General features: G+C 42.9%; 1 protein-coding gene across 1 annotated transcript in view; it reads right to left on the reverse strand.

Annotated features, from left to right (window-relative positions):
• The window catches only part of LOC114639404 (collagen alpha-1(XXIV) chain-like), a 67,100-nt gene extending 53,539 nt beyond the window's left edge, over positions 1-13,561 (reverse strand). The window contains exons 1-2 of the mRNA XM_028788156.1: positions 12,864-13,561; positions 7,327-7,391 (exon numbers count right to left, since the gene is read on the reverse strand). Of these exons, the coding sequence (XP_028643989.1) occupies positions 7,327-7,391; positions 12,864-12,919 (121 nt within the window). The 5' untranslated portion in view covers positions 12,920-13,561. The remainder of the gene's footprint in view (positions 1-7,326; positions 7,392-12,863) is intronic.
• Positions 13,562-16,910: the final 3,349 nt, after the last annotated feature.

Here is a 16,910-nt window from a genome sequence, read left to right on the forward strand (position 1 = left end):
AGAGAGAGAGAGAGAGAGAGAGAGAGAGAGAGAGAGAGAGAGAGAGAAACTTCCATCCAGAGAGCAAGCCATCCAATCTTTAGTTTAAGCCTGGTTTAGATATCACCAATTTATAATTTGGAGATAGATTTAGGTATTTGGCACCAATATATACAACAATAACTAAGTTGTCTGTAATGAGTTAGTCACATGGGCAGTCCTAACCACAAAATCAACCCAGATCATTAGTTCATGTCACTGAAGAAATCAGTTACCATTTGGGGAAAAAATAGATGATTGTCAACAAGGCATTAGAGTTGCCTTACTTTCTTAATAAACACTGGTGACATTTACTAAATTCTTTCTGTGTACCTAGTCCCTGTCTAAGAACTTTATCATATTGTTGTCATATGTCTCATGGCCCTATAAGCAGATACTACTATTACCCCATCTTATAGTTATGAAAAGTCAGGGATAAATTCCATTTCCAAGGTCACACAACTAGAGAATGCAGAGATGTTTGTTGAATACAGTCTCTAGGAGTCAATCCCTTACCTCAGTGACTGATAGTCATTTATTTCACTTTACCTAAAAGCAGAAAGGACTGCATCTCCTTCCTCTATCTGCTCCTTAAATGTAGAAGAAAAATGGTGGTGTCTCCAAGACAACAGCCATGCTCTCTTTACTGTAAACAGCAGGCCTAATGACATCATCCAAACCATTGCTGAAACAACCACACATTCTGACTCACAGACCTCGCTTCTGGCTCTGCACAGACAACTGTCTGCTGAATTTATCCAGAAGTTACATGTCCCTAAAGCAGTCCTAACTCAATATATTACCTCCTAACTTCTTCTCACATGCTTCAGTGTCTGTCAGGGAAGAGCCACACAATCATATGGCAGCCAACAGGTCTACAGCTATACATGAGATTGGGACACTGTACCTACAATAACAGCATATAGTCTGTGCCGTCAGGTCCTATCTTATCACTCTCAGCTCACTTCCTGTCGCTTCATCTCACCTTATTTGACTCCAGAAAAATGCATCTTTTTCTAGTTTCTAGATGTACTTTGGACTCCTTGTCCTTCGTGGGGTTTCAGCTTCAAAATGCTCTAAATCCTTCATGCTAATTTTGATCAGCTGCTTTTGCAATGATTAAAAATTCATAGTGAATTTAATAGATCTTCTTTGAGTTTCGTGAGTTTTTCTAACGTTTTGGAGCTGGTTGTGGTCTTGGGGAATCTTTGAACTTGAACTTGGTGTCATAACTAAGGGTGGTTCTGGAAGCAATGCTCTTGAGAACTTGGGTTTCCTCTGTGGTACAGCTACGTACCCCACAGAACCCTCCATTCTGGATATTTGTATTCTTTCTAAACTTTTTGCTTCACCAAAGCTTATCAGTTTTTAAAATCCCACTGATAGTATCTATCCCCACAACAGGATGCAACTCAAGTGTCACATTATTTAAAAATAGATTTTATCTTAGAGGCAGAATCTTCTCGTTTTGTTTTGTTTTGTTTCTAGCCTGGTCTCACATTCCTGGCCTTGAGAGATTCTCCTGACTCAGGTACCCAAGCATATGACAATCATTAATGAACTGTATGCCACCCTGCTCTTTCACCCCTTCCCCCAAAGAGAGAAAGGAAAATGTGAAGGAAATGAAATAACATAGAGGGATGAATGAAGGAGGGGACTGCGGGAGGGAGAAGTCCAGTCTCAGTAGATATCACACGGCTTTAACCCCAACTCTGTAAAATCTTGTAATCGATTCCATGGAGTGTGTATTTCATGCCTAAAATATTCAGATGTGGTAGCACAGAGATCAACATTTGTTTTTCAAATATAGAAAGCAAAGGCCTGTCAACATCCTGTCCCAAGTTGGAGAACTAGGGGTAATATATGATTATCCCTGAAAGCATACAGATGTTTAATATTTCTTAGTAATTGTAGTTAAAGTGATATTTTTAAGTTATCAAGTGTTAGGGCCTAACAAGTTGCAGAGTTAACTCTTACTATTAAAGATTTAAATGGCTATAGATTGATTCTAATGAATTCTCAATAGTTCAAATTTTCATACATCTTGATCAGTCAACCTCTGTAGCTATATTCTTTCTGATGCTGCACTTACATAAAATTAAAAATAAAAAGTCATTGTCCCATTCCCACATTGTCAGTGCTAATCAGACTCAGGGGCTACTATTAGTAAAAAAATTGTAAAAGAATATATGACGTTAGGAGGTCTGTGGGCTGCTGGGTCCTGGGATGAGTCTGAGGATGGTGCCAAGTGGATAAGATTACAATATGTCATATGCATATATGACATTTTCCAAAAATAAATAAAAATATTTTAAAGTGATTGTTTAATAAAAAGATTGTAAAGTATTCAACATATCTTTCAACTTATACAAAATTGGCAAGGAAAAGAAAAGTATTGCTTAGATGATGACAGTGTAATACATTTTCATAGAATGAAGGGCACAGTCTGGAGCCACTTCTCTTCCCATATCCTCAGGGCATTGAGGAAGTAAAAGCAACTGATCATAAATCATTTCCCTTAGTTCCTTACTCTGTGACCTGGAGCCAGGAAGCTTATATTTGAGTCACGATTTTGGCATTGCTCAGAAGTGACTAAAACAATCCTTGCAAAATGAAAATCTCACCTACCTGCGCTATCTTATTTCATTCACCCTAAACCATGTACAGTGATCTGTTGGAAGTGAGGCTTACAGTCTTTCAAGAATTCACTCAAGGTCACACAGCTACTTAGCAATATAATCTGGACACAAACCCGGGCTATGGCTACAGAACACCACTGTCCTTAAACACCGTCGGTCGACATGGTGGGTTTTGTTAAAAGTAAACACCGTTGACACGGTGGGTTTTGTTAAAAGTAGATTTGTGTCTTTAAGGTTTTCTTAATGTAAGTAACACATTTATCCCGAATAACCAGAACAAGGGAAACTTACTCAGAAAGTGAGAAAGGAAGCCTCACATTAAAACTGTTGATGAAATGCCTAGTGTCAGGGGTGGAGCTGCTGTCACTAGAATGAACATCGTTGTGACATCAGACTAATGCATACAGGAGACAGATAAGGGCTTGTCTATTTGTGAAGATCCCATACGTTTTGAGAATCAGTTCCATGAGTCCAGTGTGACCCACTGTGGAGTGACACTGTATCTCTCTCCCTGCCACATCTCACTGGCAGCCAGTGACACTGAGCAGGAAGGAGTGCTGCAGCAAGCAGAAAGTGACTGCACCAGCAAATGCTCAGAGAACTCAATCTTCAGTAAATCACTTTAGCTTGAAACGGACTCACTTATTCCCTGGGTTACAACCAACACTAGGCTAGAAGGCAAATACAGAATTCCTGTCTACTAAGGTAATAATTAAAATAGCTTTCCTTAGCTGTGTTATAAAATTTAAGAAATTACCAAATTGCAGATAATCACAATTGACTTTTTCACATAGATTTTAATCACATAAATTTAATCTTGAAGACCTTTTTTAGGAAAAGAGGGAAACGTGATTTAACACTACATAAAATCAGTAACTAGAAGAAACATCAACAGACAAAAGACATCGACAGGTTTTTTAAATGCATTAAAGAGCTGAAGATAACAGGAGAATAACTCAAGGAAAACTCCTGAAGGGCTCAAGAATGGGAGGTTCACTGAATTCTTGAGATTTCAAATTAGGATGCTGGGATAGCAGGAAATAGCTGAACATGTGCAAGAAACTCTGAGACCATAATAGAAAAATAAAGATGGATTATATTGAAATATTTACCTAATCATTGCAGAAGGCACAGTGCTATCATATTAATAATAAGAGAATCAGGTAAGATCTTCACAATCCCTGCATCCAAGATTCTTTTAACCACTGAGCTCCAAAAGTGATAACCATCATGACATTATTATTCATGTAAAACTGGGAGAGTGCAACCTCTCTAAAGACATTTTATGGGGTTGCAACAAGATGGTCAACCAGGCTTGTCCTTCAACACCCTGGCATGGAGTGTCTCAGTTGTCAAACATATATGAAGATAGTTGTCAAATCTATCTTACTTAACAGAAACAACTGCAGACTCTGAAAGGATAGCTACAATCAAGACCAAAAAAATGGAAGAATAAAAAGACAGTACAAAAAGAAAAATGTAAAATATTCTCACCCTTAGCAAGGTTAGAGTAGTATATGCACCCAAGGAAACAAGGTTCTGGTTTTTTGGTTTTTGGATATAGATGTACATATACATATATACATACATATATACACATATATACGTGTGTGTGTGTGTGTGTGTGTGTAAATGGAAATCTGAGTGAGGAGGCTATAGCATTTAGATAAACAGAGATCAAAATGTTCAAAAGAGTAGTTTAGGAAAAACTCTCACCTAACCCTAAACAAAGATGGAAACTAACACCTTAAAGCAAGAAAATAAATAGTTCAATTGTGGCGATCCAAAATGCAACAAAAATTACAGACTTAAAAGAATTCATTGAAAACATGAACACAATGAAGAGAAATGTCCAGAAAGTGAGTGACACTTCCACACTGGAAAGGCCACTGAGTACCCAACAGAATTAAAGGAACTCGCATGACACGCTATGATAAACTTCAAAACATCAGGACCCAGTGGTTATAAAGCCCCCAAGAGGAGAATGCAGAGGTCACAGTTCACCGCCAAGAGTTACTCTTATCAATTTTACGACAGCTCCGATGCTCAAAAACAAAAACCATGAAAGCTAATCAATGACAGAGAAATAAAAACTGACAGTAAAATTCTCTGCTGACCTGCACTAACTCTCTTTCCAGGTGAGGGTTAGTCAGACACCGTCTCAGTAAAGCAGCTCTGTACGAGCTTTTCCTGCTCCACATTCACGCTGAGGCTGCAACTGTACAACCCACAACATGCACACAGGGAAATCAACCAAACGAAGAGCTAAGTTCCAAGGGAATGGGTCTGACGTGGATGAGAAATGTTGACAGTATGGGCAGAGTAGAGAACTGAGCTGTCTACAGCTGAGCAAGACAGTAGTTTCTAGAAGGTATGTCTTTCTAGAAGGAAAATAAGGTACTACCAAATTAAATAAAATGCTCAGAGTGCTACGAAATGTTTGGGAAGAAAATGTACTCAAAGATGTTGAGAATTTGTTGCAGCATTTGAACAAATAATTAATAATGACATCCAGTGCACATAAGAAGGAGCAATGGGAAGAAAAAAGGGAGCTATCTGAGGCAGTGTGTGAAGAAAAAAGTCCAATGGACACAGGTCAATGACAAAGATACCCACATGGACATAAAAAGGTAATTGTGATAACCAAGAAGTTATTGAAATATATTGCAATGGTGTCAGGGGAAGAATGAGCATAATATAAAACCATAAATCCTCATAAATAATAGGAAGTCAGTAACATACTTAAGCACATTATTAAGAAAACAAAGATTAGATTGAAAAGGTGCCAGCACGCCTCAGAATAGGTAAAGGTAAAAGACTTGATTTCCCGGTGCAACTTACCTTTGAGCCATATCCTCAAAGGACCCTGACACTTGTTTTTAAGTCATAAAATGTCTTAAAAGTATGGAGAGACTTCTAAGATGTCTAACTAGAGTTTCCAGCTCAAATAGAGATTTGGCCATATTCAAATTGCAAGTCATAATTGTGCTCACTATAAAGAATAATTTTTGATAATTTCCCCTGTTTTTAGGATTTATTTGTCCCTGGGTGTGCATGCCATGTATAAGTGGGTGGCTTCTAGGGGCCAGAAAAGGGTCAGGTCACCTGGACCTAGAGTTACAGCTGTAAGCAGACCAAAATGCTTGCAGGGAACAGAATTCAGCTCCTCTGAGAGTTCAGCAAGCTCTCTTAAGCACTGAGCCAGCTCTGCAGTCTGTCACTTTGCCCTATTAGATAGAAGGCCTCCCTTCCTTCACATGCTTTCCTCTTCACAAACACATTTTTCATTTGTAGTTGCTTTGCTTGACATTCTTTCATGTTGTTATTTGGTTGATGGACTCAGGCACAAGTAGGCTTGTTGAGTTTATTAGGACATTGAAGAGCTAATTGTATTACAATACGGGCAGCTGCGTGGAGTCCTGCTTCACAAAAGCAGGAGAGAAACCCAACCTTGGGATCACACTGCTGGTGTCTTAAATCCAGCACACTTCCTGGAGTTTCTCTTTGAAAGTTTTTGAATCTTTGACAAAACCGCTCTCTTTCTCACTTTGAAGTCAGAGATATTTTTGTATTTATACCTCAGTCATTGGATAGTAAGATACTTCTTGGGAAATAGACACTTTAAAATGTTGTTTAATAAATGAATAAAAAAGGATATACAAAGATTTCTGAGTGTAGCAAGCTAACAGAACAAACCAAAACACTTTTCTAGACCACCCCACACGAATTAAATAATGTTCTGAGGCCGTAAATATGCAAATTTCACTTCTTAATGATGCAAATCCAGACGGAAAATTTATTACACGCATGTGTTGTTTCAAGAAGGGCAAAGGTTATTCAGTTACAGTCTGCCACCCCCAAGAACTCCCACTTGAAATGAAGTCACAAGCAAAGCCTTTTCACTGTACAAAACTTCCCTTTTACAGAGATTTTGCCTAAAAATGAAAGCAATTTCTCAGACCGAAGATCTGAGTAATTTCTTAAAGGTCATATTTATCCCCCCAAATTGAATTTTTTCTTGTACCTTGTATCCTCCTGAAACTGGCTCTAACCTTTTATTATTATTTAATGCTGAATTTCAGGTTAGGATGACTTGGAAGGAAGGAGCTGTGGCTGCTGCAAGCAGGAATGCTGATTGGTTGTTTGTTTTGTAATAGGGTCAAATGTAGCCCAGGTTGGTGACTGACTTGCTAGGTAGCCAAGGCTGACCATCCCAGATGGTAAATTTTGATTGTCATCCCTATGAAATTTAGAATTTCTGACTCTACCTAGGAGGAAGTTTCTAGACTGAGTTAACTGAGGTGGGAAAATCCACCCTACATGTGGGTAGCACCGCTTCGTAGGCTGCGATCCATTACTGAATAAAAAGGAGTTGGCTGAGCACCTATGCAGATGCAATGGAAACAGGGACTTCAGGCTCCAGCCACCATGCTTTCTCTACTGTGATGGACAACAGCATCCTCAAATGGTGAGCCCAAACAAACACATCCCTCCTTAAGTAGCTTTCGTCATGGATTCTGCCACCATGATTAGTAAAATAACTACCACACTTGTTTGGAACATCACATCTTTCTGCCTCTTTTTGAGACATGCCAAGGCTATTAGTTTATGTTACCACACTCAGCTCAGAAATAATCTTAAATACAAGTAGCAAGATAGTTCCTCTTACCTTGTCCCTGTGCATGAACAGTAATCCACACCACACATAGTACAATAAAGCGAAGAAGCAGTTTCCTAAGGGGGGGGGAGGAGAAAACGGTGGGAGAAAACAACTGTTAGACATTCACAACTGACAAATCATGTAACTGCTAACTCAGGAGTCTGTAGTGTGGTGTAAAAATCTGCATTTCCGATGAGTTTCCCTTAATTCGGATGCTGCTGACTGGAGGACCATCTGAGGCTCACTGCTTTAGAGCTAGCAGTGTTCAGGAGCTGCTTCACGTGGGTTAGATGTTCCTTTGTCTATCTGCTAGAATAATTTCAGGGCTTGATAGACTGCTAACACTTTGTTACTTCTCTCCCTTCCCACTAAGATTTTGGTTTTAGTGTGTCCATGGTACAGGTAGTGTGCGTGCAGATACATGCATGCATGTATGTAGGCATGCACACTTGTGTGCATATGTTTGAGCGTGTGTGTGTGTATGTGTGTGTGTGTTGGACACCGAGTGTTTTGTTCCTAGTTATTCTTCACTTTACTTTTTAAAACAAGGTCTCTTAGTGATTTTGAGTTCACTGATTTGTCTAGACCAACAGGCCAATAAACCCCAGGACCCTCTGTCTCTGCCTCCCCAACACTAAAATCCCAGATGTACACTCCCGAACCCAACTTTTTCTAAAGTGGATGCTGGGATTAAAACACAGGTCCTCACACTTGCACAGCCAGACTAAGTTACCTTCCCAGTCATGAAGATTCAAATATTTGCCAGATGGGTCAAATGTACAAAACGGGTTTGAGTACTGTTGTGTACGATTAATTTCTGTATGTGACAGAAGTCAACATTCTCAGAAAACTTCATAAAACCGAACAAATCTAAAACAAGTCAATATTATAGTGAATAAAATGTAATAAAGATTCAAAAATGACAACCCACGATATAAATAGATGTCCAGTAAGGCTTGAAATGGTCTAGGTTCAGCCTGCTAGGCCCACCTTCAGTATCCAGTTTAACATGAGTCACATCCAAAACACTACCAACCAGACTAGACAGGGGGAAGACATAAATTTAGATGGAAAAATAGACATCCAAAGATCACCCTCAGATGTTCTGAGGAACTAATCCCTTTCCCAAGAGTCTCCTCTGGATGCAGCTTACAGAGCTATTCAACGTTCTCTTTGTCATAAAAGTCCAGGTTCTTTTGGGTCAGTGCCAACAATCTTTCTTTAGGGTACTCATGAGGTCCTTGGGATTTATGATACGTATCTTCGGGCTACCGCTCTACATCCCTACGAAGATGAAGTTTACAATAGCAAGGAAGACGTGTGAACTTTTGTGAATAGCAAGCTTTTTGATGAGTTGGTGGCTTTCTCTTAAACTGGCAGAGGCGTGCAAAGTAATGGGAGAAACACACATGTAACATACATCCAGTGTTTTAACAGTTTCTTGCATCCTTGCTTTTTATGCCAAAAGACATCTTTGTCCTGACAGCTTTATAGATTCTGTGCTTGGCTAACTGCTAAGATCTAGGAATAGTAAAAATGTCTGTCTTTCTCAAAATAACTGAGGGAAATATTTCACTCCAGCGATGAGAATAAAATTGGTTGATTCTAGGGGGAAACTACTGTCAGTGCTTATGCATGGTGAAATCTCTCAGACTGTCAATCGAACTCAATATGTAGGACCTGTGCACATATCCAATTCTAGGAGCCAGGGCAACTCCTGGATGCAGACAGAGTAATGCTTAAGCACTTCAGGTGTCAAAGAGACTGGAGGCACGTTGGTCAAAGGGTAGAAAAAATAGACCCAACCATCTTGTAACACCAAGGATACTATTAAACAGGTGCACGCTAGTGGTAAAGATTTTTGAATAAATTAATCTACCTTCAGCTAGCAAGACCAACAGATGGTCATTCATTCCTTCAAGACTTCTGCCAAACTTCTATCTGCACCCTGATCCTAAGATTAAGGAAGTTGTCCAGCTTACAAGGTCTGAAGGCATTTCATTCTCCTCTGTTTCTCTCTGCACCTCCAGTTCCAGCTCCTTCTTCCTGGAAACGGTGCTCAAACTAACTTTATTTCTTCAGGTACACTGATTGACTCACCCTCTTTCTGCTTGGGTCTATGTCTACGTTTTCTTTAGTTGAACCTTCCTTCTATTTAGAACCATTCTGCCTCCCTGTCATTCCTTGCCCTGCTGGCTCCACCCCGCCTCCTTCTCTGTCTCTCCCTCCCCCTTCTCTTTCCTCTTCCTTCTGACTCTCCTTTCCCCTTCACCCCCCACCTCTTCAGGATTTCCAGATAGCCTTCCTGGACACACCTTTTTCTCATGTTATGCAGAGAGGTTTTCTTTGCTCCTCACTGAACCTGCGCATTGTGTGTGTGTGTGTGTGTGTGTGTGTGTGTGTGTGTGTGTGTTGAGGGGGTGGGGGAGCCATCCTCTCTCTTCTCCAACTATTGTTTACCTACTGCCTGCAACCAGGTTGGACTCTCCACAGTTGATGTTCAGTAAATATTTGTTGAAGAAATGAGTAAATAAGTAAATGAATAGCAGAATAGAGTTAAGCTTTTGTAGGATAAAAATCAAATGGTCCTTATTTCATCTCTCACCCAGAGGTATACATTCTAATATGGGATGTAGTTGCCAGACACAGTTTACAAAGAAACTAGTGCTACTTGTCCAGGTCATGTAATGAAACCATTCTCGTGCAACTTCACAGACCAGATTAGCAAGCAGAATGTCTAAACAGCCCTCAAAATTACACATTATACTTCTCTCTAAGATATCCATTTATTTTAAACATTTATTTGAATTTGCAAATAACTAAACAACTTAGAAAACAGTATTTAATATCAGCTAGGCAGAACATTATCAACCTTTTAATCACCATAATGACCAGTCCAGGAGACTTTTGTCTCTAGTTATGTTTGAGCACTGTTTTTGAGACATCTTCTCTTTATAAGACCCAGTTGGCCTGGATCCTCTCTAGTGAAGGTGACCTGGGACCTCTGATCCTCCTGCTGTTTCCCCTTGACTACTAGGAAGTGCAGAGTTGTGCCGCCACATCCACAATAGGCTTATGCAGCGGTGGAGATGAACCTCCATCTCCATGCAGGCTAGACAAGCAGTTCCATAACGGAGCTCCACTCCCAGACCCCGGCAAGTTAAACTGGTGCATCTAACACCTTTCAGGTTTCTTGCTACTAATTCTACAAAGTCACATCAAGTAATCTATTTTACGGACAACCCTGGGAAAGATACTGTCTGTATGGATCCAATTTTGGGGGAGGCTAACTAGAACTTACAGACTATCACCACAAAAAGATGGTAGTTAGTGAAAGCCTCTGCTATTTCATTAGGGTCTCAAGTTTAACTCAGTGGCCTGATATAATTATCATCAGCTAATGGGAGACTTCTCCTAAGCCCTGTCCCATTTCCCAAGTGGTGGTAATGTGTTTTCAACTGAAAGAACTCTAAATTCTTTATGATATTTTTTCTAGGGACCAGTTTCTCAATCCAACCCCTACCTTTGCTCCCTCTGCATGTGTGTGGTGGGAGCTGTGCGGATGTGTAATCTGGTTTAATTAGGAGTGACCCTTAATTACCCGCAGCCCATACCCACTGGTTCCTGTGATGTAAGTTTGGCATCATGAGATATTCATGGTGGGCCAGGCTCCTGGTCCCAGGCCTGGAGGTGCCCTCAGAGAGACCAAGGAAGACCAGACTTCATCCGGGACCCGCTGCCCACTTCAGCACCTGTCCATAAGTCACGGCCCTGATCCATCAGATGCCATTTTCTACAGGATTTCCACCAATGTGTGTGCAATCCTTTCAGACTTTCTGGGTCCCACCAGCAACCTCCACCCCACAAACCCAATACAAACTCCACACTGCCCAAGAACATATCCTGGGACCCTCTAGAAGGGACCCTTGCAAACCATACAAAACAAGGGCCATGGACAGATTTGTGTGAACACACCATGGGAAGTATTAGTTGGCTACTTGAGCTAGGTGTAGCGGCTCAGAGAAAGCGTTTGCAGTGGGAGTTGCCGAGAAGAGAGGACCTGCAGTCTGAACAGAACTTAGGGGTCTTCCACAAAGCTCAAGCCCCCGGAAGATCAGGCCCTACAGGACCCTAGCAAGACATCAACCCGGAAGGTGCACTTAGTCCTGTAAGATAGGATACATTTAAGCCTCACCCAGCCTGGGTCTCTTGAAAGATCCATGCTGTAGAATGCTTATCAAGAAAATCCAAATCAAAAGCCTAGATCTGTGGGATCCTCTCTGGGAAGACCACAGGGAGAGCTTCTAGGATCTGGAGACTACTGGGGTCTCAGCACTGTGAGGTATCAATGGTGTCCGGAGTATACTGGCTTCACTGTGTCTCCTATAAAAGTGTTTGTGCCTGGAGGTGCAAATGGCTCTTCAGCAGGGAACATTCACACACAAAGCTTGCAGAGGTCAGAGTGGAGAGCACGAGAGAGATCCTACACACACGGGGCTGGGAAGCACATGTGCACACAAACATTGCCACAAGGCAGGCTTTCTCCACTCCCGCCTCCACCAATGCTCAGCTGACTCTGGCAGCTTGGCCCCTGCCCTCCTCCCACCTACAACCCAGCGGCCTTCCTCCCTGGATCTCAGGGACCAGATGTAAACTTGGATAACCCACTGGCTCCTATAGGGGCACTCAGGCAAGCAGCCAAGGCTGGGAACCATCAAGCCCGCACTTCTCCCCAGCGTAAGGATAAGGACAGGTATGGTACCTAAGTGAAGGTGGAACTACCTTCCACCCGAACTCTACCAGGGTCTGCCTGTACACCCTATCCTTTCCTGCCTTCCAACCCTATCCTGGCTGCAAGCTCCACTTCTGCACTGACAGAACATATGTCAGGGCTCAGCTACAACTCCATATGTGAGAGTTACGTCTGTTGGTCTTCTAAAAAAAAAAAAAGAAGGAAAGAAATAAAAAGAGGTGACCCCCTCAGACCCTCTGAACTGAGCAAAGTCTCCCGGCTTTCTAGGTTCTGTAGATAGACATCCTTTGTCACCACCTAAACCTAACCCGAATCCTGTGCTTGCAGAATCTACAGGATTGCTGGAGTCCTAGCAATCATCCAGGCTGGGTGCCCTGAGACAGCTGGAAGTAGGACTTCAGCCAAAGCTGAAAGAGGAAAAGGGGAGGGGGGTGTGTGTGAGGATAGTTGGAGTTGGAGCCCAGGCGAGTGTCAGAGCGGCTCTGCAACTGCCTGGGGCAGTGGCCGAGGGGATGTTGGGACACAGGCCAGCAAGCTTGTCCTCCCCAGCCACAGGATTGCTTTAGCATAAACTGAGACTCGCTGGCAGAAGCTTGCTTCCTTTCAAACACGGTATTTTACAAGTTGAGAAGTCAAGAGGAAGATGCCACGGCAGCTCGCAGGCTCCTTACACCAAAAGGTATCAAGGAGCAGGAGCACAGATCTGCAACTCCACGGTGGCTCCAGGGGGTGGAGAGAGGGGGTTGGTCTAAAGCCCCTTCCTCCCCCCTCAGGCGGCGGGTGGGCTACTTACGTTTCTGTGGTGGGGGAGACCTTTCCATGCCTTGTCCTGTAGGCTCCTAAATGCATTTGTATGCATTTGTCCCTGCAGCAAAGCACTAACGGAAAACAGAAGCCAGCTCCGAACTGCTAAACGTGCAGGTACTGTCCATGAAAAGGGGGGGAAAGTTACATGAGAACCATGCTCCAACCCGCGAGTGGAGGGTGGGGTAAGGGATGAAGCAGTATGGGGTTAGGAAGCAGCACCCAGGGGGAAAGATAGCTAGGATGCTCCGTGCCTGGCTGCAGCCGGGGTCGCGCTCCCCTGGGGGGACCAGAGATGAGCGAGACTTCACCCTGAGGCGTCAGGGGCAGCAGCAACAGCCGGAGCTAGGTTTGAGAGCAGCCCTGGAGTTCACTTGCGGTTCAAAGGAGACTCTGTGACTCCAGTGGAGCTCTCTGCTTTGGGCCTGGGAGGAAAAAGGCGGGGTGGGAGGTGGGGGTGGGAAGAAGGAGATGAAAGTAGGAGAGGAAGTCCTTGGGAGCAGCCTGCGCCCAAACATTTGTCAGACAAGCACACACACCCACTTGGGAAATCAAGTTGGTGCGAGGGGGCCGGTGGCAACTGCAGGCGCTTGCTGGGCAGCGTTGACTGCTTGCCGCTTCGCCTGGAAGAAGAGGAGTCTAGTAAATCTGGCTGGTGTTAAATTTCACCGCGCACTGACTTGCAATGACGTCACTAAACACGGAGCACACCTCCCCCTCTGCCCCGCAACCCTTCTTCCACCCCAGCGCCGCCCCCACTGCCCTGGTCTGCCAACCTAGCAGGGTCAGGCTTGGCTAGCTGCACCCTGAGCTCTCAAGTCACCTCTTGCCACCTCTCCAGATGCACCCACTTCCTAGCTGTAGGTGATTTGGGGTCATTGCTTTCTCTCTGTTCCTGTACCAGGCGGGTTCTCCTTCCATGTGTGTCTCTTGCACGACTCTCCCATCCCCCAGGCTTTTTCTTTATTCTCTTTCTCCACACCTGGGATCTTCCTGAGCTCAGCTAATTTTTCATTCCTTTCCCATCCCGTTTTGCTTTTATTGTAATTAGCTTGGGGCTCCCGTTGCTGCCTGTCTCTTTCTCCGTTTACTGTCCACTCCCTACACTATCTCTAGTGACTTTCTTTCCTGTAATTCACCTTTCCACCTAGTCCCCGAGCCCGACTCTGTTACAAGTCTAGATTCGTACTGCGCAGTCGTGCAAGGACCTGCTGACACACAGCCTTACAACTTTCACCTCTGATTGCAGTGACAGGCTTTAAACCTAAGTTCCTATATTTTTACAGCCCTTTCATACTAGAAGGTCGACCTTTAGAATTTACCCGTAATAAAAGCACTAAATATTCTCATATGATTTTTCTAATTGATGTTTGTAAATTTAGCGAGACCTACATCTATTCTTTGGCTGACGGCTGTGCTTTCAGCACCTACACCATGTGCCATGCCTGCTGAGTGAGCACCCTGTGATGATACCCTCTTCACATTTTTCTACTCTCTGCAACCTCAGCTAAGGCTCTTTCCACTAGCTGAATGGGAGCCCACCTCAGAGCAACAGTGAAGATTAAAATCCATCAACCCAAATATCTGACACTACTCTCAAACTATAATTTTCTCCAGGGCTGGACTTCAATCTGTTTTCCTCTTCTTCAGTGTCTTAACTGCTGTTTTTGAAATGATGTTTCATTGATAGAAAATGCATTCTTTTTCTTTTTTTTTTTTTTTTTTGGTTTTTCGAGACAGGGTTTCTCTGTGTAGCCCTGGCTGTCCTAGAACTCACTCTGTAGACCAGGCTAGCCTCGAACTCAGAAATCCGCCTGCCTCTGCCTCCCAAGTGCTGGGATTAAAGGTGTGCGCCTCCACTGCCGGTTAAGTACTTGCATTCTTATCGATCCTTTCTCTGTCATGCTTCAAGTTCCGTGTAGAAGCTTCTCTGTGGAGTAAGTGCACACACTCACCAATGCATTGATGGTAGAGTCTAGTTCCAAAGACCAGACTCTGAAAATGCAGATCAAAGCGAACATATGAACCTACGTGCAGAACCACAGGAGACAACTCAAAGCACAGTGTGACAACCGGAACGTAAGAGAATCACACGGCATCAGTACTGTCCTAGGTAGATGGACACTTTGTTTATCTTCTTTTATTGTTTATTTTTAGCTTTTTTTTTTTTTGGATATTTTATTTATTTACATTTCAGATGTTGTCCGCGTTCCCCTCTCCCCCCAGAAACTCCCTTATCTCATTCTCCCCACCTCTGGCTTCTATGAGGGTATGCCCCCACCCATCCACCCACTCCTGCCTCCCCGCCCTCGAATTCCCCCACACCGGGGCATCCAGCCTTCACAGGACCAAGGACCTCGTTTATCCTCTTAATAAATCCTTTAAAATAGTCATTGTCTTTTATCTCCATTATACAAAGGAGGAAATTAAGTCAGGAAGAAGTTAAACCACCTAAGATTGTAACACTGATAGGACTCAAACCAGTTTAGACCGGCTTTGGATGCAGCGCAAGTTTCCAATATTCCCTTCTTTCCTTTCTTACTCATTTCTCCCTACTTATTCTTTTTCACAAAAGTTTAAAGACAAGGGGTTAGGAAAATCACATACAATACTCTGCCTTGATCACTCTGAAGACGCAAGATTCAGTGCACAATGGAGGTGAGACTTGAACAGCTGTAGGAAAAAGAATGGATTTGTAACAGTTTGAAACTAATTTGAAACAATTAGTCTTAAATATAAGCATTGTATTCTTTTAGAGGTGAGATCCCTTTAAAGAAGAAATTAAAAAGTACATTCATGCAATTATTTTGTAATAAATGTTTATGGGAAAGCATCAGGCTGTCAGTAATCCTAGGCAGGGTGGAGGAGGGCAGGGTAGAGGCAGGGTAGATCAGAGCTCACTGGCCACCCAGTCTAGCTAGTATTGAATTCTAAGCTCAGTGATGGACTGCCTTACAGGGTGAGGTGAAAACTTACAGTAGAAGATAACAGATGTTTAGCTTCTGCCTCCATTCACATATGACATGTGTGTTCACATGTATGCTCCCATACATACAAATGCACATATGCATATGGCATATTCATATGGTACATACATACACACACCAGGAAGATAGTATTTTAAAATGTGTTTACGTGACTAAGGAAAGGTAGATCCTTAAGAGCTAGGCTTCAAGACAGACAGACAGACAAAAGAAGAGTTAGCAATATCCAAACTTGCATAATTACACTGGGGTTGGGGGATGCTATATTTGAGATGTCATGTTGAAAGTTTGTCTCAAACAAAAACAAAAATCTCCCAATGACTTTCACTCTTGATATGTTAAAGCCAACTAGAGCCCTCTACTGGAACAGTGTTCTGGGAGGGGCAGCGTTTATATCTGGAACTAAGAAGTGGCAGGAGACCACATCCACATCCAGAGACAGACAGAGGTCCTCCTACTCCCAAGCCCAGGACTCATTTACTAGCACAACACTAATTTCTACAGTGCCATCCTGTCAAAACAGAACTATTATTCCTCACCAACAAAAAGAGCTGGAATGAGGAAAGGGCCTTCAGAGGGCTCACAGTGACAAGAAGGATTATAGAGCAACCAGCAGGTGCTGGCTTCTCCATCTTTGGAATCTTCTGAAGGTAACAGAATTGAGTAGAGTGAGCTGTGGGGAAACAGAAGCGTTTTGGTTCAAAGGTAATGAAGTATTGAATATAAGCTTTGGATTTTTAATAGAACTTAAAAATTCTCTCTCTCTCTCTCTCTCTCTCTCTCTCTCTCTCTCTCTCTCTCATATGTGTGTGTGTGTCTGTGTGTCTGTGTGCGTCTGTGTGTGTGTGTCTGTGTGCTCTCACAGGTACTGAAGGAGAACAGAAGAGAGTGTCTGGTCTCTTGGAGTTGGAGTTGCAGGTGGTTATGGGTTTTTTGACACGAGAGCTGGAAAGCAAACTCAGGACCTCTGGAAAAGCAGGAAGTGCTCTTAATCACTGAGCCATCTCTCCAGCCCCATAATCTTTCAGCTCTCATTAGCTTTCTGTGGAGGG

This window comes from Grammomys surdaster, unplaced genomic scaffold (assembly GCF_004785775.1).
Source record: "Grammomys surdaster isolate TR1022 unplaced genomic scaffold, NIH_TR_1.0 125702, whole genome shotgun sequence".
NCBI classification, from domain to species: domain Eukaryota; kingdom Metazoa; phylum Chordata; class Mammalia; order Rodentia; family Muridae; genus Grammomys; species Grammomys surdaster.